At 40.3% G+C, this 24,232-nt stretch overlaps 1 protein-coding gene across 9 annotated transcripts in view; it reads right to left on the reverse strand.

Moving 5' to 3' along the window:
- Positions 1 to 24,232, reverse strand: part of IDE (insulin degrading enzyme) — a 118,795-nt gene that overhangs the window by 64,584 nt on the left and 29,979 nt on the right. For 6 of the 9 annotated variants that reach the window (XR_013397679.1, NM_001258074.1, XM_077945043.1 and 3 more), the window contains 3 exon segments: positions 22,137 to 22,321; positions 19,611 to 19,818; positions 16,856 to 17,025 (listed from right to left, as the gene is read on the reverse strand). Coding sequence is in view for 8 of the 9 variants with exons in the window: in NM_001258074.1 (NP_001245003.1) it covers positions 16,856 to 17,025; positions 19,611 to 19,818; positions 22,137 to 22,321 (563 nt within the window). In the remaining variant the exon portion in view is untranslated. 9 annotated transcript variants of the gene reach the window in all.

Consider the following 24,232-nt stretch of genomic DNA (forward strand, 5'->3'; position numbering starts at 1 on the left):
GTCTCAAAAAAAAAAAAAAAAATTATACTTCTTTGCTGGGCACAGTGGCTCACACCTGTAATCCCAGCACTTTGGGAGGCCAAGATGGGTGCATCACCTGAGGTCAGGAGTTCAAGACCAGCCTGGCCAACATGGTGAAACCCCCTATTAAAAATTAAAAAATCAGCCAGGCATGGTGATGGGCACCTGTAGTCTCAGCTACTCGGGAGGCTGAGGGATGAGAATCACTTGAACCTGGGAGGCAGAGGTTGCAGTGAGCCAAGATCGCACCACTGCACTCCTGGGCAACAGAGTGAGACTGTCTCAATAAAATAGGTCTGTATCTGTATCTATATTTCCACTTCTTAAAATCCCTATGAGATAGCAGGCATTATGAGCGCTTGAAAGACAAAGTAAGATCCACATGGCCTCCATTCATGCTTATTTTAATTTTCAATTCTCTATGTACTCCATAATTAATTGAAGAGAGTCACTGAGGGATTTTTTTGGAACTTGCCAAGTTACTTGTGGAAAGAAATTCACTATTTTGGGCCAAAGCATTAAATTTGTGATGTGAATTCTCATAGATGTGATCTAGACTGGTTAAAAAAAGGATACAATGCTATTTTTATAACTCTCCAGCGATGTATGTAGTGAACCACTAACAGCTCTCATGAAATCTTAATAACTAATTCAAGTAGGGTAAAATATGTAAGTCAAAAACAAATAGTCAAATTCTCTAAATAATACCTTGCAAATTAGGGACTGGAAGATGAAATTCCAATGATCAGTGTCTCTCCAAAATGGCATCTTGACCGGAAATATCCTAAGATCCTGGCACAATAACTTTTATTATTGGTTCTACTTACACTACTAAGTGAGATCCTGTCTTTCTTCTGCAGAGATAAAACTATGGGAGAGTATGTTCTTGATGTGGTTTAATTTTTTTTTCTTGTGTTGTTATAATATCTGATACAGGGGCACTGGGAAAGTCCCTTTCATGAAATTGGATGTCTACAGAAAGCCACCAGATGGCGCTCTCAAACTCAGTCTTCAGCTCAGTAGCGCTACACAGCACTGAGTAAAGAAAGATTCATGTCCCAGAATGCTTAACAGATCCAGTGAAGAGAAAATGTGCAACACACAGCCTAGCAAGTAACCTTAATCTTAACTCATTAACCTTTTCCTAGTCACAAAGTAATCACATACTTTCATACTCCCTAGACGTAGCTTATCACCCAAGTTTCCAGGTTGTTCTTGTTTTTAAGACAGCACTTTGGGAGGCCGAGACGGGCGGATCACGAGGTCAGGAGATCAAGACCATCCTGGCTAACACGGTGAAACCCCGTCTCTACTAAAAATACAAGAAAATTAGCCGGGCGAGGTGGCGGGCGCCTGTAGTCCCAGCTACTCAGGAGGCTGAGGCAGGAGAATGGCGTGAACCCAGGGGGGCAGAGCTTGCAGTGAGCCGAGATCGCGCCACTGCACTCCAGCCTGGGGCACAGAGCAAGACTACGTCTCAAAAAAAAAAAAAAAAAAAAAAGATAGGGTCTTACTCTGTTGCCCAGGCTAGACTGCAGTGGTATAATCACAGCTCACTACAGCCTCGACCTCCTAGGCTCAAGATCCTTCTACCTCAGCCTCCAAAGTAGCTGGGACCACAAGCATGTGCCATCACGTCCAGTTTTTTTTTTATTTTTTTGGTAGAACCAGGGTCTATGTTGCCCAAGTTGGTTCCAGGTTCTTAATTAGTCCTCTCAATTTCTCACTGAAGACGAGCTGAAGCTGGGCACAATGAATCATGCCTGTAATCCTAGCGCTTTGGGAGGCCAAGGCAGGCCCATCACTTGAGGCCAGGAGTTCAAGACCAGCCTGGCAAATATGGTGGCATGCCTATCATCCCAGCTACTCAGGAGGCTGAGGCATGAGAATCACCTGAAACCAGGAGGCAGAGACTGCAGTGAGCCAAGATCACACCACTGCACTCCAGCCTGGGTGACAGAGTCAGACTCCATCTGATTGACTGATAGATAAATAAATAAATAATATAAATAAATAAACAAACAAATAAATAAGACCTAGTTCTGCTTTACTGCCCAAAGAGGTCCTGAGACATTCTCTCACTCTACCTGAGGGGTCCAGATGCTCTTAGATGCATACCCATAGTCCTAACTCCTTAGGGAAAAAAAAAAAAAAGGCCTTTCGCTGGAGAATGTTTGAAGTTCTCTCACATCAAGGTGAAATTTGAGTATTGATGATGCCTTTCTTTTCTACTAAATGAAGATTCTAAAAGCCACAGTTCCAGAGGGAGTTTCGCTTAAGCTCCTTAGTGCTTTACACTGCCATCTAGGCTCACTGCAACCTCCACCTCCAAGGTTCAATTGATTCTCCTGGGGCCAGATATCTTCTCACTGCATAGCCTTGAACAAGTTACTTTACTTCTCTGTGGCTCAATCTCCTAAACTGACATTAGTGGGCTTACAGTACATAGTAAGAAAAATACATGTAAAAAAAGCGTAAGACTATTACTTAACAAAAATGTTAAAGTCTTATGACATCAACTGTTGTTTAGTATGCAGAGAATGAGAACTCAGACACTGCCTGAGGGAGTGCATCTTGGATCAACCGCTACAGGAAACATTCTAGTCAATTTGAAGATGTTCATATCCTACTACATAGTAATTCCACTCCTGGATATATGTATCCACAGGAGTCTGTGTACAAGGAGACATGTACAAGAATTCCATAGTAACACTGTTTCATTAACAGGAAAATGGATAAATAGTGGTACATTCATTCAGTGAATTTTTCAAAGAGCAATAAAATACAAAAATTATCAGAGGAATACTCATCAATATGGACAACTCTTACAAAACAAAATGTTGAATAAAAAATACAAGCAGCAGAGATTACATACAATAAAGTACTATTTCTATGAAACATAAAAACATATAAAACTATAAATGCGGAAATGATAATCATTAAAGAATATAGTGGTTATCTCTCAGGAGCAGGGAGGAAAATGCAATTGACGTGTACACCGGATGCTCAAAGTGCATTTGTAACATTCTTTCTTTAAGCAGTGTGACAGGGAATGATCTGGCAAATGTCTGTGTACCTACCTCTTTGTATGACAACTACATCATACATCATACATCTGTAAAAATACTGAAGTATTTAACATAATACTTAATGAATAAACAACAGAAAATAAACAACAAACAGTAGCTACTGCTGTTACAATTTGAATTGTAGGAAGGACACTTGGCTTCTGAGTGGATCATTAAATAAAAAGATGTACTCACCAAGGAAAAAAATAGATTGTGGCTAGAAGCTGAGTAAATGGTCCAGATGACTGCCCCCCAACAACTAAGAATCCATGTATGGAGAACAACGTGAATAAGACTGGGATAATAAATACCAGTTTAGTCTCTAGACACATACTGTCCTAATTATGGAGGATCAGGGTTGCTCACCTACTGGGACCCTTCCACTCTAGGCCTGCTAGGAGAGAACACTGCCTTGGCATTTAGGAATTCAGGGATTCTTGTCCTGACTCCATCATGTGCTAATTAGAAACCCTGGAAAAGTCTCCACATATCTCCAAGGGGTCGTTTATTTCATCTGTAAAATAGGGATAATATGGATATTTGTCCAGTTGGCAAGAGCAAGGAAGGGCTCAATCCCTGACTCTCCTTCATTTCCTAGCTGTGAAACACAGGCAGGTTTCTTAACCTCTCTTACACCTCAGTTTTACTTATTCATAAATGGGAATAATAAGAGAACCAACCTCACAGGATTGCTGTGAGAAATAAAATATAAATAATCTGCCGGGCTCGGTGGCTGACGCCTGTAATCCCAACACTTCAGGAGGCTGAGGCAGGCGGATTATTGGAGGTCAGGAGTTTGAGACCAGCTTGGCCAATATGGCGAAACCCCGTCTCTACTAAAAATACAAAACTTAGCCAGGCATGGTGGCAGTCACCTGTAGTCCTAGCTACTCGGGGAGGCCAAGTCAGGAGAATCGCTTCAACCTGAGAGGTGGAGGCTGCAGTGAGCCGAAATCAAGCCATTGCACTCCAGTCTGGGCAACAGAGCAAGACTTCATCTCATAAATAAATAAATAAATAATCCATGTTAAGGCTCAGCATAGCATCTATCAGACAATAATTACACAGTATTAACATGGGGTTTTGTGAAGCCTAAGAAATGTAATAATGGATGTGAAGAGGGGTTGGTAAATTGTAAAATCCAGTAAGTGCTACTTTATATTTTCATTTTAACAACTATTTTAAATTCTGTTTAGAATAAATAAAGCTTACAAACTCAGTACTAATGTATATGAATGCTGATTTTTGAGGGAATAAAATTTATTTTCCTGGAAAATTCTGAAGTCAGCAATATATTTCTTATTCTGAGAAGGAATGAGTTTTAAGTTTTAGAAATGTCTCAGAAACCAGAGGTTGCTCCAATAGTATGTTCTCAGGGAGAGGTCAACTTTATAGTTATAAGCCATTTTAATTGTATACATTCTCTGAAAACCCAAGATCCTGAAAGTTAGGCTAACATACGTATAGCTAGTTACTTGGAATTATTATAAACTTTTTTTAAAGTCCTTTCTTCTTGCTATAGCAATCTTCTAAAAATCCTGGAAGTGAGAGACTAAAGCCTTTTAATATATGTGAATTTTCTCACAAAATTTAAAATGACAATTCCTCTGCAGCTAGGTATATGCAAGCACAAGATATGAGTTATAAGAGGGGATTTTAAGCAAAAACCTCTTAAATGCCATCAGAAAACACTCCTACACTTGATTGGTCCAGGTCTTGTTTTCAGTAAATTTCTAGTTTTCTGTAGACACATATCCCAGTGAGGGTAAAAAAGATAGTAACAAAATCCATGGAAAAGCTTAGGGAACAATAAATGATTACATGGACTAAAATATATGAAATGTTTCTATATCCATGAGTTTATGTGATACACTCAAAAAAACAAATTAGTCACCTTGAAGGATGCTGACGAACCAATTCATTATTTTGAAAACTGGTCAATAAACGGAATGGAATAAAAGCATTTATCCTGCCTTTCCTATAGTAACTGTACCACTGACTAGCCAAATAGTAGAAAAAGAGATTTTACAGTAGTACTCAAGTTAACCAAAACAGATGGAATAATAGAATTAGCATTAGAAAAATCAAAATTAGGGAGGTGATGCACTGAGAATCAATGTTTGCAACATCACAAATAAATGATCAGACATCGTATGCCCAATGGAAAAATACATCACCACCTATGAAGGTGCCTTGTCAAAAAGTCAAAGATAAATTTGATCAAGTCTCTATATCCAACTGCCAATTTGTAGAAATACAGAAGACAGAGGAACTTGTTAAACTACATTGTTAGGGGTGCAGTAAAAAAAAAAAAAAATCTAGGCTATGAGAAGTTCGATAAAACAAACAACCTGATTATTCAATAAATAAATTCCAAGAGGGGAGTGAGGGGAAGGAGCAGAGGAAGAGATGAAGGATGAACTCATAAGCTAAAAAGAGACTTAAAAGATATATCAGACTGGTGTGGTGGCTCACTTTGGGTGGCTCACTTTGGGGTCCTAGCACTTTGGGTGGTCAAGGTGGGAGAATTGCTTGGAGCTAGGATTTCAAGACCAGTCTGGACAACATAGTGAGATCCTCTCTCTACAAAAATTAAAATAATAATAATAATAATAAAGGACATATCAAACAATCACTAATACTTGAGCCTTATTTGGACTCTGATTCAAATAAACTTTAAAAATTATGATTTTTATAAGAACACTAGAAATTTGAACACTAACTGGATATTTGATATTAATGGTAACAATAATGGTATTTTTATGTTTTTAAAAATGAACTGTTATGTCTTAGAATATATACTGAAATATTTATGAGCAAAATGATATCTAGTATCTCTTCAAAATAATACAAAAGGGTGAATGGAAATGTAATGCACACATAGGGCATTATAGTATTTTGTGTACTTTTGTGTATGTTTTAAATTCTTCATGAAAAAAAATGGTGAAGGGAAAGAGGAAATAAGGGTGGGAGGGAAGAGAGAAAAAAGTAATTGAACTTGTATTAGAGTCTGATTTGGTGTGTTATTATCTTTACCACAGGATCAGGAGTCACTGAACTACCCTCTGGCTCATATTCCACAATTTTATTTGGTTCTATTTTTTTATTCTATTCTTTCCTATTTTTCTATGCAAAGGCATCCTTTGTTATACTCAAACTATCCTAACTCATGTTCTCCAAAAGAAACCAGGCTCACTCCTTGGTCTTTTCTTCATGTCATGGTTTTGGGGGTCAACCTAATTATTATCATGAAGAACACAGGCTTTGAGTTCAGACTGACTTAATAATTGAAATCCATAACCTATACAGAGAGTTTCACTACCGCCCTATCTCTCTCCTCTCTGTACTCCCTGCAAGACTAAAACATTAGCCAAATACAATAAATAATAATTCCTTTTCTTTTTCCCCTTGAATGGCTCTTCCTTCTGCTTAAGGAAATCTTTTTTTTTTTTTTTTTTTTTTTTTTTGAGGCGGAGTCTTCACTTTGTCGCCCAGGCTGGAGTGCAGTGGCACCATCTCGGCTCACTGCAAGCTCCGCCTCCCGGGTTCGCGCCATTCTCCTGCCTCAGCCTCCCGAGTAGCTGGGACTACAGGCGCCCGCCACCGCGCCCGGCTAATTTTTTGTATTTTAGTAGAGACAGGGTTTCACCGTGTTAGCCAGGATGGTCTCGATCTCCTGACCTCGTGATCCGCCCGCCTCAGCCTCCCAAAGTGCAGGGATTACAGGCATGAGCCACCGCGCCCGGCCAGGAAATCTTACCTATACTTCAGCAGAAGTGAAACTGCATCTCCACTAAGATCCTGGAGAATTAAATTCTGGGCAACACTAAAACAGGCAAAATAGAATAGTGTTTAAAAGCTCCAAATCTGGACTCAGATCCTGACTCTAGCACTTAAAAGCTGAGGGACCCTAGGCAATTTAATTATCTTAAGTCTTAATCTATACATATATAAGATGGAAATAAAAGCATCTACCTACTGGGGTTACTGTGAGAATTATTAGAAATTAAATAATCCATGTAAAGAACTTAGCACAGCACTCAATAAAAATTAGTAAGAAAAAGGAGGGAGAAAAAGGAGAGATGATGATCCTGGAAAATCGAAGCTAAAATTACACTCAATGAAATCCTGGGTTTGCCTTGCTTCCCCAACGAAACTTTCAGCACCTTGAGTGCAATGACACTGGTTACACTTCTTTGCATTTTCAAATGCACTTTACATGTAGGGGAACTAAAAAAATTACTTTTCAACTGAGACAGACAAAATTCGGGCTCATTTATACTTACAATCCTATGAACTTGCAATAAGCATACCAGAGTAAATAGCAGCGGAGTCAGAGATCACTTGAGCTCAGGAGTTTGAGACTAGCCTGGGCAACATGGTGAAACCCTGACTCTAATAAAAATACAAAAACTAGCCAGGTGTGACGGCACATGCCTGCAATCCCAGCTACTCCAGAGGCTGAGGCAGGAGAATCGTTTGAACGCAGGAAATGAAGGCTGCAGTGAGCCGAGATTATGCGACTGCACTCCAGCCTGAATGACAGAAGGAAACCCTGTCTGAAAGAAAGAAAAGAAAAGAAAAAAGAAAAGAAATTTTCTTTCTTTTCACTAGCTGGGCGCAGTGGTTCACACCATAATCCTAGCACTTTGGGAGCCCAACGTGGGCAGATCACCTGAGGTGAGGAGTTCGAGACCAGCCTGGCCAACATGGTGAAACCCCTGTCTCTACTTAAAAAAAAAAAAAAATTAGCTGGGCATTGTGGTATGCGCCTATAATCCCAGCAACTTGGGTGGCTGAGATACGATAACCACTTAAACCTAGGAGGTGGAGGTTGCAGTGAGCCAAGATCATGCCATGTCACTCCAGTGTGGGCAACAAGAGTAAGACTCGGTCTCAAAAAAAAAAAAAAAAAGTCACCCACACCTAAAACACAGCCCCACCCTCTGTATTCTTGTCTTCTACTTTGCCTTTCATTCTACCTATACATGAAGGAGTACCTGTTTCAATGCTCCCACCCACTCTTTGACCTCCTTCTTTTATTTCCCTCCCAGCTGACTAAACCCAGTTGCTCCCACAGTGTCGGCAGAGTTATGTTTGGAGAAACAGATCAGTAAGGCATAACCAGAACTAAGTTTTTCCTTTTCCTATTCTAAACCTACTTGTAAATATTCAACTGTTCCTACTTTAATTCCATGAAGAGGCAAACAAAAAAACAAAACAGGGCAGAAAAATGGCTTCCAATTTATCAGGAACTATGAAACTAAATGCATATTTGAATAATGAAGAGAAAAAGCCAAAGTGGACACTAACTGAATTCAATAACATAGTAAAAATATCATTCATAAATTAGCCAGGCATGGTGGCAGGCATGTAATCCTAGCTACTTGGCAGGCTGAGGCAGAACTGCTTGAACCTGGGAGGTGGAGGTTGCGGTAAGCCGAGATTGCGCCACTGCACTCCAGCCTGGGTGACAGAGCGAGACTCTACCTCAAAAAAAAAGAAAAAGAAAAGAAAAATATAAATATATATGTATCATTCAACATGATCAAGCAGGATTCATCTCAGGGATGCAAAGATGGTTCAACATATACAAATCAGGCTGGGCACAGTGGCTCATGTCTATAATCCCAGCACTTTGGGAGGCCAAGGCAGGTGGATCACCTAAGGTCGGAAGTTTGAGATCAGCCTGGCCAACATAGTAAAACCCTGTCTCTACTAAAAATACAAAAATTAACCAGACGTGGTGGTGGGTGCTGCAATCCCAGCTTCTTGAAAGGCTGAGGCAGCAGAATCGCTTGAACACAGAAGGTGGAGGTTTGCAGTGAGCCGAGATGGCACCACTGTACTCTAGCCTAGGCGAAAGAGTGAGACTCCATCTCAAACAAACAAACAAACACAAAATATATACAAATATATACAAATCAATAAACATGATACATCACAGGGCCAGGTATAATGGCTCATGCCTGTAATCCCAGCACTTTGGGAGGCCAAGGCGGGTGGATCACTTGGATCAGGAGTTCCAGACCAGCCTGGCCAACATGGCAAAACTCAGTCTCTACTAAAAATACAAAAATTAGCCAGGCATGTGCCTGTAATCCCAGCTACTGGGGAGGCTGAAGCAAGAGAATCACTCGAACCCGGGAGGTAGAGGTTGCAGTAAACCGAGATTGTACCACTGCCCTCCAGCCTGGGCAACAGAGTGAGACTGTATCAAAACAAAACAAAACAAAAACATGATACATCACAGTAACAAAATCAAGGACAAACACCATAAGCTGAAAAAGGCATTTGACAAAATTCAACATCCCTTCACGATAAACATTCTCAATACACTGGGTACAGAAGGAACATATGTCAAAACAATAAAGGCCATATATGACAAACTCAGAGCTAACATCATATGGAACAGCAAAAAATTGAAAGCCTTTGCTCTAAGATCTGAAGAAGACAAGCATCCCCACTTTTACCACTTTATACAGCATAGTACTGGAAGTCCTAGCCAGAGCCATTAGACAAGACATAAAGAGCATCCGAAATGTAAAGAAAGAAGTCAAACTGCCATTGTTTATAGACAACATAATCTTATATTTAGAAAAACCTAAAGACTCTACCAAAAACACCTGTTAGAACTGATAAATGAATTCAGTAAAGTTGCAGGATACAAAAGTCAGCATACCAAAATCAGTGGCATTTCTATATGCCAACAGTGAACAATCTGGAGAGAAAAAAAGAAAAATAACCCCACAAATCAAGAAAGCAATCCCATTTATAATAGCTACAAAAAACAAAAACAAAAAACACACACACAAAAAAACACAAAGCACACACACACACACACACCCTCTAAGAACAAATTGAACCAAAAAAGTAAAAGATCTCAGCCTGGACGCAGTGGCTCACACCTGTAATCCCAGAACTTTGGGAGGCCAAGTTGGGCGGATCACTTGAGCTCAGGAGTTTGAGACCAGCCTGGCCAACATGCGAAACCTCGTCTCTACTAAAAATACAAAAATCAGCTGGGCATGGTGGTGCAAGCCTATAATCCCAGTTACTTGGGAGGCTGAGGCAGAATTACTTGAACCCAGGAGGTGGAGGCTGCAGTGAGCTGAGATGGTGCCACTGCACTCCAGCCTGGGCAAAAGAGTGGGACTCCGTCTCAGAAAAACAAAAAAAAAGTAAAAGATCTCTACAATGAAAACTATAAAATACTAATGAGAGAAATTAAAGAGGGCACACACAAAAAGGAAAGATATCCTGTATTCATGGGCTGGAAGAACTAATATTGTTAAAATTCCATACTATCCAAATATCTACAGATTCAATGCAACCCCCATCAAAATACCAATGACATTCTTCACAGAAATAGAAAAAAACAATCCTAAAATCTATATGGAATCAAGGCAAGGACCTTTTCAGAATCCTACTGTCCTTTCACAGCTACCAATCAGGTATTATACTATTAACATGATTTATTTAACATTATTATGGGCTTCACAAGCACAATCTCATTTAATATTGACATCAACCTGACATGGAAGGAAACTGGGTAGAGAAGTGAAGAGGATGGGCAAGATGGTTCATGCCTGTAATCCTAGCACTTTGGGAGGCTGAGGCAGGAGGATCACTTGAGCCTAAAAGTTTGAGATCAGCTTGGGCAACATAAGGAGACCCCATCTCTACAAAAGATTAAATACACGGTGGCTCAAGCCTGTAATCCCAGCACTTTGGGAGGCCAAGACGGGCGGATCACGAGGTCAGCAGATCGAGACCATCCTGGCTAACACGGTGAAACCCCGTCTCTACTAAAAAATACAAAAAACTAGCCGGGCGAGGTGGCGGGCGCCTGTAGTCCCGGCTACTGGGGAGGCTGAGGCAGGAGAATGGCGGGAACCTGGGAGGCGGAGCTTGCAGTGAGCTGAGATCCGGCCACAGCACTCCAGCCTGGGCGACAGAGCGAGACTCCGTCTCAAAAAAAAAAAGATTAAATAATTAGCTGAGTGCTGTAGCGTGTGCGTGCAGTCTCAGCTACTTGTGAGGCTGGGATAGGAGGATCATTAGAACCCAGGAGGAGGAGGTTACAGAGTGCCAAGATTGCACCACTGCACTCCAGCCTGGGCAACAGGGTGAGGCTCTGTCTCAAAAAAAAAAAGAAAAAAGACAGGGTCTATGTTGCCTAGACTGGTCTTGAACTCCTGGGTGCAAACCATCCTCCTGCCTCAGCTTGCTGAGAAGCTGGGATTACAGGTGCATACCACCACATCTAGCTTTTTGTGTCTCTTTTGAACAAGAATTTTAAATTTCAATGAGGTCAAGTTTATCTCTAAACCTATGGTTTATGTCTATCTTTATGGGGTTTTTTTTTGTGTGTTTAAGAATTTTTCTTCCACCTGAAGATCAAAAAAATTCTCATATATTTTAAAAGTTGCAGCGAACCAGACTCAGTGGCACGTGCCTGTAGTCTATGGAAAGTCTACATAAAGTCCTAAGAAAGAACTATATTTTTTTCATTCATTTGTAATGTACCTCTTCCTTACATCAAGTTTCCATGTTTGTGGATATGTTTCCAGGGTCTATAATCTGTTCTACCGGTATCTTCATGCACCCCTGCATCAATTCTAATACTGTAACAACTAGAACTTTATAATAAGTCTTGGTACCTGGTAGAAGTAGTTTTCCTTGTTCTTCAAAATTATCTTAGCTATTCTTGGCCTTTTACTCTCCTATTAATTTTATAATGAGATTATAAAAACCCTCAAAAAAACTTACAGGACTTTCAACTGGCACTGCATTGAATTTAGAGAAATTTGGGGCATATTTCTGAGTATTTTATAGCTTTGTTAAATATTGAGAATGAAATAATTTTTACCCCAGCATTTTCCTGTAATTGACTATTGATACGAGAACATGAACGGGCACAGTGGCTCACGCCTGTAATCCCAACTACTTGGGAAGCTGAGACAGGAGAATCGTTTGAACCCGGGAGGCGGAGATGGCAGTGAGCCAAGGTCGCGCCACTGCACTCCAGCCTGGGTGACAGAGTGAGACTCCATCTCAAAACAAAAACAAAAACAAAACAAAACAAAAAAACCAACCGCAATTTTAGTGTGTTCCTCTTCTTTCTGGCAACCTTGCTTAATTATTTGTAATGACTGATCTGAAGATTTCCTTCAGTATTTTTATGGAGGCAATCCTATCATATAGAAATAAAGAAATAGGTTTTGTTTGTGGTGCTTCCTTTCCATCTTTTATAATCACATTTTCCCCTTGACTTACTGTAATGATTAATACTTGTAAGTATAGCCAAACAAAAAGTGATAGTGGGCATCCTTATTTTTTCAACAGAAATCTTCTGAAACCTCCATTAATCATGATGTTTGACAATAGTTTTTAATCAGCTTGAAAGTTTTTTATTGGCCAGGCGCGGTGGCTCAAGCCTGTAATCCCAGCACTTTTGGGAGGCCGAGATGGGCGGATCACGAGGTCAGAAGATCGAGACCATCATGGCTAACACGGTGAAACCCTGTCTCTACTAAAAAATACAAAAAACTAGCCAGGCGAGGTGGCGGCACCTGTAGTCCCAGCTACTCAGGAGGCTGAGGCAGGAGAATGGTGTAAACCCGGGAGGCGGAGCTTGCAGTGAGCTGAGATCGCGCCACTGCACCCCAGCCTGGGCGACAGAGCGAGACTCCGTCTCAAAAAAAAAAAAAAAAAGTTTTTTATTGTTGTGGTTTATTTTTGTTCACGGATGAGTGCTGTATTTTATCCAATGCTCAGAGTTTATTGTCTATCACTTTGGACTACTAAAACTGTGGGTCAGGACCCATTATATTGTAATTAAATGCATTTAAAGTATTAGCAGACCAGAGTTTCTCTAGGAAAAAAAAAACAACAAAAAATAGAATATAACGGAAAGTGTCAGACTGCATCCCATGATGTAAGATAGTGTTTGACAAAACTTTTGTTTCAGCTGCTCACACAAACACATATATGTGCTCTGAATTGCCAAATAAAATGCCCTTCTTACTATGAGTTGTATACAAAAAAGAGTTTGAAAGCCACTAATCTATACTATTTCTGAAGCATGAAAAATGCTAGGGACAAACATCTTACTGTAAAGTTTTCTTAAAACAGATAATACAGGCCGGGCGCGGTGGCTCAAGCCTGTAATCCCAGCACTTTGGGAGGCCGAGACGGGCGGATCACGAGGTCAGGAGATCGAGACCATCCTGGCTAACACGGTGAAACCCCGTCTCTACTAAAAAATACAAAAAACTAGCCGGGCGAGGTGGCGGGTGCCTGTAGTCCCAGCTACTCGGGAGGCTGAGGCAGGAGAATGGCGTAAACCCGGGAGGCGGAGCTTGCAGTGAGCTGAGATCCGGCCACTGCACTCCAGCCTGGGCGACAGAGTGAGACTCCGTCTCAAAAAAAAAAAAAAAACAGATAATACAATGTGTGGTTTTTATTCATTCAAAAATACATGCCTTTTCCTAGTATTATTATTTTAAATCAAAATCCCTTGATGAGACCAGGCATGATGGCTTATGCCTGTAATCCCAGCACTTTGGGAGGCTGAGACGGGGGGATCACTTGAGGTCAGGAGTTTGAGATCAGCCTGGCTAACATGGTGAAATCCCATCTCTACTAAAAATACAAAATTAGCTGGGCAATGTAGTGGGTGCCTGTAATCCCAGTTACTCAGAAGGCTGAGGCAGGAGAATCACTTGAATCTGAGAGGCAGAGGTTGCAGTGAGCCAAGATCACCATACTGTACACCAGCCTGGGCAACAGAACAAGACTCTCTCAAAAACAAAAACAAAAACAAAAACAAATTCCCTGATGAACAAAGTGGCCCACATTCACAAAAACATCTGAGGCTAAAGCAATCTACATACATTAGCATGAATTTCTGACAAAGGATCCTACTTCAAGGATCACTTTTGCAAAGTTTTAAATATGCATAATATCTGAGATGAGGGCATAGAGCTTTCATCAAATTTTCAAATGTACCTGTGACCTTAAAAATACATAGAACTATGGCCAGGCGCGGTATCTCACGCCTGTACTCCCAGCACTTTGGGAGGCTGAGGCGGGCGGATCACGAGGTCAGGAGATCGAGACTATCCTGGCTAACACGGTGAAACCCCGTCTCTACTAAAAAAAAAAAAAAATACAAAAAATTAGCAGGGCGTGGTGGCGGGCGCCTGTAGTCCCAGCTACTTGGGAGGCTGAGACAGGAGAATGGCGAGAACCCGGGAGGCAGAGCTTGCAGTGAGCCGAGATTGCACCACTGCACTCCAGCCTGGGTGACAGAACAAGACTCTGTCTCAAAAAAAAAAAAAATACATAGAACTTCTAAATTCAATGTAAGTTTATAATTCTAAAATCAGAAGGTAACTTGACATTTCTATTATATCACATTTTCTGTACTGTGTACTGAGTCTGGCTCACTTGTTTCTCAGCTGTTTATATTACCATGTACTTTACTAACTGCCTAGCTTTGTCAGGCTATAAAAAGAAATATGCCCTGAAACTTCACCCATATGGATATGCCATGCAATGTATCTCTTTGCCCATCATTCCTGAAACCCTTCTACAGAATATTTTAAGATTGTTCTTGTGGCCAGGCATGGTGACTCATGCCTATAATCTCAGCACTTTGGGAGGCTAAGGCAGGAAGAATACTTGAGGCCAGGAGTTCAAGACCAGCCTGGTCAACATAGTGAGATCCCATCTCTACAGGAAAAAAAAAATGTTCCTTGTTTGTGACCAGAAGTAACATTACTCACCTTATTCACTGGATTTATTTCTGGAAAATGTGTAACTGCTTTCTGATTATGCTGATTATAATTTGTCACCAGTGAGGTTATTTTAAAAAAGGCAACTCCCAAAGAGGAGCTCCAACATATTCTGCACAATAGTAGCATTGTTTGTGTAAGTATCTAACATACCAAAGAGACTACTTTAAAAAACAAATAATCACTGGGCGCGGTGGATCATGCCTGTAATTCCAGCACTTTGAGAGGCTGAGGTGGGCGGATCACCTGAGGTCAGGATTTCAAGACCAGCCTGACCAACGTGGCGAAACCCCATCTCTACTAAAAGTACACAAATTAGCTGGGCGTGGTGGCGGGCGCCTGTAATCCCAGCTACTCAGAGGGCTGAGGCAGGAGAATTGCTGGAACTTGGGAGGCAGAGGTTGCAGTGAGCTGAGATCAGGCCACTGCACTCCAGCCTTGGTGACAAAAGCCAGACTCCATCTCAAATAAATAAATAATCATTTGAATGTAATGTTTTTGAAAAAACAAAAAAAAGTTGTTTTTTTTGTTTGTTTGTTTTTGAGACAGGGTCTTACTATCACCCAGGCTGGAGTGCAGTGGCTCAATTGCGGCTCACTGTAGTTGACCTCACTGGCTCAAGCCATCCTCAGCCTCCCAGGTAGCAGGGACTACAGGCACATACCACCATGCCTGGCTAATTATTTTATTTTCTTGTAGAGACAGTGTCTCACTATGTTGCCCAGGCTGGTCTCAAACTCCTGAACTCAAGCAATCCTCCCACCTTGGTCTTCCAAAGTATTGCAGTTACAGGCATGAGCCACCATGCCTGACCTGATATTTGTTTTTTAAAACTCACATTCCCTTCTTTACATACCATGTATGCTGATGTTCTCCACAAAAATCACTTCTCAAAAAATTCAGCATTATGTAGACATTCTAAGAACCACACTATTCATCTTGGCAATTATGTTAATATTGAGTGCCGAGTACTACGGTTCTAAAGAATATAATATCATTGCTTCAAAGTGTAATTTTTTAAAACTCCTAAATCTGTAAAGCTATGCTAATTTCTCTGACTGCTGTTTGACATATTAGAATGATATCCAAACTTAAAGTTGTCTTTATGGTTTTAAAAAGTTCCCAAAACTAATTTATAAAATAAGCATGTTGTCAGAGAAGTTAATTTTTAAGCATAAATTTCTAAGTACACTAAATAATATATTATCATTATTCTTATAAACTTTTATAATACCCAAAACAGTATTTTAACAGTAAAGCAATCTGTTAACAATGATTACCTCTGGTGAGTAGGACTGGCAGGAATAGATAAAGAATAGACAGACTTGGTGTTTCTGCTTTTATTTTTACTTTAAATGCTTTTCTACTGTTTAAATATTTAAATAAGTACTTTTTAATGAAAAATTGAAGAAAAAGGTACAATTATAAAGTCAAGAGTCTCCACATTTATCTTATTCTACTTCCTGTTATCCCCACTTCTTATCTCCCTCTAGGAGATTGTAGCACTTTCAGAGCAGGGATCTTCTGTGTCTTCTACAGTGTCCTGTCTCCCACAGAGTTAACCCCAGAGCAGATGCTATGCATCTGGATTAGCAGAAGTGGAGGAAATGAGGACAAGTGGATTCAACAATACTATAGTGAGCCTTTACAAAAAAAAGTACTTTGGAAGGTAGGCTTTGGAATAAAAGAATCTATTATCTTCTCCATATGGAATGCTGGTTAATATCTATTCACAACTCTAACTGCTCTGCTCCTTAAACATTTAGAACCCTATTTGAACAGGATATAAGTAGAAATGTGGAATTTTGAAATCTATCCTGAAATGTAAAATATGCCATGAACTGTATATGCCATGGGTTATATACATAAATATATACATAAATATATTTTATATAAACATAAAATATAATACTATGCAGTGGCCTTGGGTTTAAATGAGGTCAAGGAAAGCAGCTGTTGACAAACCTGTCCCAAATTTACTAAAGGGGTGTTTAGGATTCCCTGTAGCTTTTTCCAACTGAAAGAGTCTCCAGGCATCGTTCATCACATTCTTCTCATGTTCTGAATCAACTGCATTCACCTCTCTGTCTTTGCAACTTTCATCGAACAAGGGGCACAGAAAGAACTGTGCAAACCTAAGGGTATGAAACATAATTAAAACTTGAAAGATGTCATTTTAAAAGAATGGTCTTTTAAAAAGATTTTTCAAACTTATTAGATAGGAAATGCAAATTTTGCAGAATCAGAAACAAAACAACCATTGCTACTAAGAAAAAAGGAATACAAAATAAGTGCTATGGAACAGAAGAAAAATCTAATATTGAACAGAGGTAACTGCAGAGGAGTTGATCTACCCCAGAGATGATAAATAGTGAAAATTTAAAAAATTAACACCAAAAAAGGAAGATTATGGAGACAACAGCAGTCTATTTAAGATTTTTAATTTGGCATGTCTATAAAAACTGTTATATGTGGCTAATTCTCCAAAAAAAAAAAAGAGAAAGAAAGAAAAAGGCAGGTCATAGTTTTGAGGCCAATCTTAAATTTACAGTTTTAGGTGCAATGTCACTAAGACTCAGGCACCTTAGGACAAACAAGTGACCTACTTTTAACAGGCTCAATTTGAATATTTCTTTCTTCTTATGTAGAAAAACAAACTTGAATTAGTAGGAAAAAACATAACGCAGTGAAAAACCTGAGGTATGACATAATTTGCCTAAGACATGATTATGGGCTTTGATGAAATTATAAGAGAAACAGTCCATAAATTTTTAATAAGCAGTGATTCAGTAAATAACACAGTATGTAACTTTAACATAAGTAACCAATAGGCCTTTCTTGAGGCTATTCCTTAATAATAGTACCAAAGTTTAAGATACCTACAGCTAATAAATTAACTCTTCTATATCAGGTTAAATTTAACTCAGGATTCCTGTAGTAATTCTTAAGAAACTTTACATCCCATTTTATAGAATAAGACTTGATTTAGATGAAGTTAAGAGCAGAGGCTCTGAACAGGACTATTTTATTCAGTGGGTATAAGGAACTCTTAGGTCTATAAACATCTCAGTTACTACACCTCACAGTCCAGCTGTCACAGAAGCCATTATCATTACTTGCTATTCACTTTAAGTGCATAAGTAAATACGATACTGTGCTAAGTACTTTACATATACCACAAGGGGAAACTCTATCTATCTGGAGTCTATAATCAAAGATGTATGAAAACAGAGAATTTCTGGCCACATAACATCTTTTACCCACCTCAATACCTCGAGGCTGGGAAAAATGTCTAACAGCTACATACCAAAGCTGGATAGGCCCAGATAAAGGATCATGTTTGACACAGTATAATCAGGTTTTTAAAATGATCCTCTTATACAAGTGGATTTTTAGTTTGAGACAAGTAACAGACATCCTCCATCATACAGAGATCTACTATATGAACATCTGCTGCAGCATTTGTAAAGCAGGAAATGAAATTCAGTGTATGATTCCAGGGCACTCATTAATGGAAGTCCTCTGGGAATACATATCAGAGATGATTATACCTCAAAGCTGCTGCCTAAAGACTGAAACATAAAATATTAGAATAAGTAGGAAACAGACTACTTTGACCCAGTACATATCATAAACCCACGCCCTCGCTTTGATAATGTTTTTTCAAAAATATAACAATTATTATTAAAAGTAAGCAAATAAAGCTGACAGTGACTAAAAGTGTCAAATTTCATTATAGATCAAAAAAGTTGCTGAATTACACCTTGGCATCACAGAAAACTATAAATATTCACCAAGGATAAGTTACACTTCAAATAATGAATCAAATTGCTGATGTAACAAAAAAATTAGAAATTGTTAGCTGTATAAAAAATTGATCCAAAAAAAAAATATATTGACCAAGGCTGGGTGCAGTGGCTCACACCTGTAATCCCAGCATTCTGGGAGGGTGAGGTGGGCGGATCACCTGAGGTCAGGAGTTCGAGACCAGCCTGACAAACATGGGGAAAGCCCATCTCTACTAAAAATACCAAATTAGCCGAGCATGGTGGCACATGCCTGTAATCCCAATTACTCAGGAGGCTGAGGCAGAATTGCTTGAACCCGGGAAGCGAAGGTTGCAGTGAGCCAAGACTGCGCCATGGCATTCCAGCCTGGGCAACATGAGCGAAACTCCATCTAAAGAAAAAATATATATATATTGACCAAGAAATTAAATTGGCCTAATGGAGTTTGCTCCAGAATACACTTTCAAAATATCCCCATGGTTGAAATAGCAGATCAAAACGTTCTGTATCTACTAAGCATCCTTGAGAAGCAAGGAAATGAATGAGGAGCGAATATTTAAGGTTTAGCATTCTGGAAGAGAAGTATGTCTGAAAAGAGATCAATGACACTATCAGGTTAGTCCTCATCACATGCTTTAGATGTAACACCAGTTAGAATGGAAAGGGCTGCTAAAAATTCTATACCTCAATAAAATACTTTGCAGGCCTGAAGACTCATTTAAAGTCATGCCATTATTATTCCTCTACCACTCAGTAAATATATGACATCATTCATTTTTTCTTTTTCAGAAAACACAGGGAAAAACACAGGTTAAAATACCTTTTGTTAAACTATGAAGCTATAAAGCCATCTCTGTAGAAATAATAATTGTTATTATTATTAATGTGACAAGTACACAAAGTTGGATAATTCATAGGGTATTCTGCATTACCTGTCTAGGGCACCTTCTAGGTGTTCATGAGAAACATCAAAATAGTAATTGGTATGTTCTCCACTAGTAAAGGCATTTGAACTTCCTGCATGCTCACTGAGAAACTGGCTGTATTCATTTTCTTTAGGGTATTTCTTTGTTCCCAAAAAAAGCATATGTTCACAAAAATGACTTAAGCCAGCAATATTTGGAGGATCCGACAATGAACCTGAAAGAGAAAACACGTATATAATAAATCATTGTCTTATGTTGAAAGCTAGTAAGTACAGATGACTTGTAGTTCTTGTTAGTATGACAACTCCAACCATATAATCAGAGAAAGTTAAGCACAAGTTACCTAAAATGCTATTATTTAGAAAGCAAATCAGTAGTCAGAAGACTGGTCTCTAGTGCCTGCTCTTGACACTAATTAGTTGGTAACTTTGGGCAGGTTACTTAGTGTCTCCGAACATTAGTTTTACCACATACTGGACAGGAAGAAAGAGCTGGACTCACAGTTTTAAGAGCTAGAATTTTCTTGTCATGATTTCATTGCAGGAGACTATATAGCAGAGTGCTAACAGCATGCATTTGGGGGTTACCGGCTCTACTAGCTGTTGTGAAATGGTAAGCACAATACCTATCTTGGCTCAATCGCTTCAATATATACCCAACTAAGAGGGCTGTGTGAGTACAAATTAGATGACATTTGCAAATCACTCTGGTAGTCCAAAGCATTACGGTAGGCAATAGTTATTTGTTCAATATTACCTTATTTCCTCAGTTCTAAAATGGCACTGAGTTAAAAGGTTTTCAAAGAGGACAAAAAGAAACACTGTCCCACTAACTGTACACATACATAAAAAGCAACCTGCCCGGGCACAGTGGCCCACATCCCTAATCCCAGCACTTCGGGAGGACGAGGTGGGCAGATCACCTGAGGTCAGGAGTTTGAGATCAGCCTGGCCTACACGGCAAAACCTTGTCTCTAATAAAACTACAAAATTAGCTGGGCATGGTGGCGGGCACCTGTAATCCCAGCTACTAGGGAGGCTGAGGTAGGTAAATTGCTTGAACCTGGAGGTGGGGGCTGCAGTGGGCGGAGATTGCGCCACTGCACTGCAGCCTGGGCAACAGAGTGATACTCTGTCTCAGAGAAAAAAGAAAGAAAAAAAAAAAAGCAACCTGATTAAAGCAACATTAAATGTGTAAGAAATGTGCACATGGCAGGGCGTGGTGGCTCACACCTGTAATCCTAACACTTTTGGAGGCTGAGGTGGGTGGATCACCTGAGGTCAGGAGTTCGAGACCAGCCTGGCCAATGTGGTGAAACTCCATCTCTACTAAAAGTACACAAATTAGCTGGGTGTGGTGGCGGGCACCTGTATTCCCAGTTAGGAGGGTGAGGGAGGAGAATCGCTTGAACCTGGGAGGTGGAGGTTGCAGTCAGCTGAGATCACGCCATTGCACTCCAGCATGGGTGACAACAGCGAAACTCCACCTCAAAAAAAAAAAAAAAAAAAAAAAGAAATGTGCACACGAGGCTGGGCACGGTGGCTCACACCTATAATCTCTGCACTTTGGGAGGCCAAGACGGGCAGATCATCTGAGGTCGGGAGTTCAAGACCCGCCTGACCAACATGGAGAAACCCTGTCTCTACTAAAAATACAAAATTAGGCAGGCGTGGTGGTGCATACCTGTAATCCCAGCTACTCAGGAGGCTGAGGTAGGAGAATTGCTTGAACTAGGGAGGTGGAGGTTGCGGTGAGCAGAGATCGCACTATTGCACTCCACCCTGGGCAACAAAAGCGAAACTTCTACTCAAAAAAAAAAAAAAAAAAAAAGAAAAGAAAAGAAAAGAAAAAAAAAGAAATGTGCACACAAGAACCTATGAAATATGACATTAGGTCAGGCACGGTGGCTCACGCCTGTAATCCCAGCACTTTGGGAGGCCGAGGCAGGCAGATCACAAGGTCAAGAGATCAAGACCATCCTGGCCAACATGGTGAAACCCCGTCACTAATAAAAATATAAAAATTAGCTGGGCATGGTGGCACGCGCCTGCAATCCCAGCTACTCAGGGGGCTGAGGCAGGAGAATTGCTTGAATCCAGGAGGCAGAGGTTGCAGTGAGCCGAGACTGTGCCACTGCACTCCAGCCTGGCGACAGAGTAAACTCTGCCTCAAAAAAACAAAAAAAAAAAAAACAAAAAAACACAAAAAAAAAACAGAAAAAGAAAAAGGAATATATTATTAAATGTACCAAGGTTAAAAAAAAAAATTATAACTCTTACTGTAAAGAATGGCAATGAATTTTTGCTGCTAGGTCACCTTAGGTGGGAACCTAACAAAACGTCCTTAGAAAATGTAAGATTATTTGACTGAGACAACTGCAGTTTACCAACAGCTTTACGAGGGTTCTGGTATAAAATAAGGTACACAGAACTGTAACTACTGAGTATTTAAACACGTATGGAAAGTTCTAATAAATGTCAACATTATGTCAATGAAACAAAATGAAGCTTAATTCACAATTTTCAATTGTACCTATATGCACATCAAGTGCTGCTGATGACTTATCCGTGGTGGGATCACTGATAAGAAGTACTTTGATGCCATTGGCCAGCTCTAGCCCTCGATATTCTCGCTTGTCTTCAGGAGACTTGGTAATGTGATTTCCTATTCTCTTGATGGCTGGATTATTCATTTTGCTATAAGTCTTTTTTTGGAAACTGAAAAGAAAGAGATTATTAATTGTTGATTTGTGACTTTATTTTTAAGGACAAACAATAATGTCAACTAAACCCATATAATACATCATCAGATTTTTTTAAATGCTGGAGGAAAACTTTTATAGCCACTCTACAGGGTGCAGTCATTCCTTTCCTCCCTCTTACCCCTCATTCTTTCAGAGAAATGCTAACAAAATTGTTTTCATGGAACCCTATTTGTATCTGAAACAGAACATGGATAGGGGTTTGAGACAGGGTGGCTTAGACCATGTGTTGGTCTGTATGCAGAACTAGAATAGAGTTTTTTGCTGTTTTTTTTTTTTTTTTTTTTTGAGACAGGGTCTCACTTTGTCACCCATGCTTGTATGCAGTAGCGTGATTTTGGCTCACTGCAGGCCTCAACCTCCTGGGCTCAAGCAGACCTCATTCTCCTGCCTCAGTTCCCCCAAGCAGCTGGGACTACAGGCGCTCACCACCACGCCCAGTTAATTTTTCGTATTTTTTGTAGAGATGCGGTTTCAACTTGTTACCCATGCTGGTCTTGAACTCCTGAGCTCAAGCCATCTGTCCACTTCAGCCTCCAAATATGCTAGGATTACAAGCGTGAGCCACTACGCCTGGCCTAGAATAGAGTTTTATTTCACACTATTTCAGAGGTATCTGCTGGAATAAGTGAGGTGAGATATTGTGTAAGAATTATTACTGGGTCAGTCCAAACACTGCTCAAACCGATGATATTGAAAGATAGGGTAGATCTGGAACTTGCAGGTCTGATATACACATGCTCAGAACATAGGGAACAACCCCCATAGGGAACAACCCCCAATGAGGAACAATCCTGCCAAGTTCTAATATAAAATAAGAGACCTGTGTTGTCCTATGACGGCAGCAATAATAAGGACATAAAATAAGGACATAAAACAAACAAACAAAAAGTTGGAAGGACCCCAAGTAATTTTTGTAATCTGCTGAAGAGCTGAATGCCAGAGCAGGAAAAGTCCGGCAATCTTAACAGAGATGTCAGAAAAATTCTCTTACAGGCCGGGCGCGGTGGCTCAAGCCTGTAATCTCAGCACTTTGGGAGGCCGAGATGGGCGGATCACGAGGTCGGAAGATCGAGACCATCCTGGCTAACACGGTGAAACCCCGTCTCTACTAAAAAAATACAAAAAACTAGCCAGGCGAGGTGGCGGGCGCCTGTAGTCCCAGCTACTGGGGAGGCCGAGGCAGGAGAATGGCGTGAACCCGGGAGGCGGAGCTTGCAGTGAGCTAAGATCCGGCCACTGCACTCCAGCCTGGGCGACAGAGCGAGACTCCGTCTGAAAAAAAAAAAAAAAAAAATAATAATAATAAAAGAAAAAAATAAAAAATAATTATTTGCTATCTCATTGGCCATAAACCACTTAAATTCAATGTCAAAGAACGATGAAAATATCTGAGTGCAAAGTCTAAAAAATGGTGTTTGCGGTAAAACAGTAATAATTCCCAGGGTGACAGGAAATGGTCTATTTCAGACTCCAAAGAGGGGTACAAGGAACCTCAGATAACAGTCCTGGGCCAGGCACAGTGACTCACACCTGTAATCCTAGCACTTTGGGAGGCCGAGGTGGGCAGGAGGTCAGGAGTTCGAGACCAGCCTGGTCAATATGGTGAAACCCCGTCTTTACTAAAAATACAAGAAATTAGCTGGACATGGTGGCGGATGCCTGTAATCCCAGCTACTTGGGAGACTGAGGCAGGAGAATCGCTTGAACCCCGGAGGCAGAGGTTGCAGTAAGCCGAGATCATGCCACTGCATTCCAGCCTGGGTGCAACAGAGCGAGACTCCGTCTCAAAAAAAAAAAAAAAACAGTTCTGGTTAAGACATTTGGCAAAGGACAATCTGTTTAGACTGCAACAAATGCCTTCAGT

This window comes from Macaca mulatta, chromosome 9 (assembly GCF_049350105.2).
Source record: "Macaca mulatta isolate MMU2019108-1 chromosome 9, T2T-MMU8v2.0, whole genome shotgun sequence".
Taxonomy (NCBI): Eukaryota; Metazoa; Chordata; class Mammalia; order Primates; family Cercopithecidae; genus Macaca; species Macaca mulatta.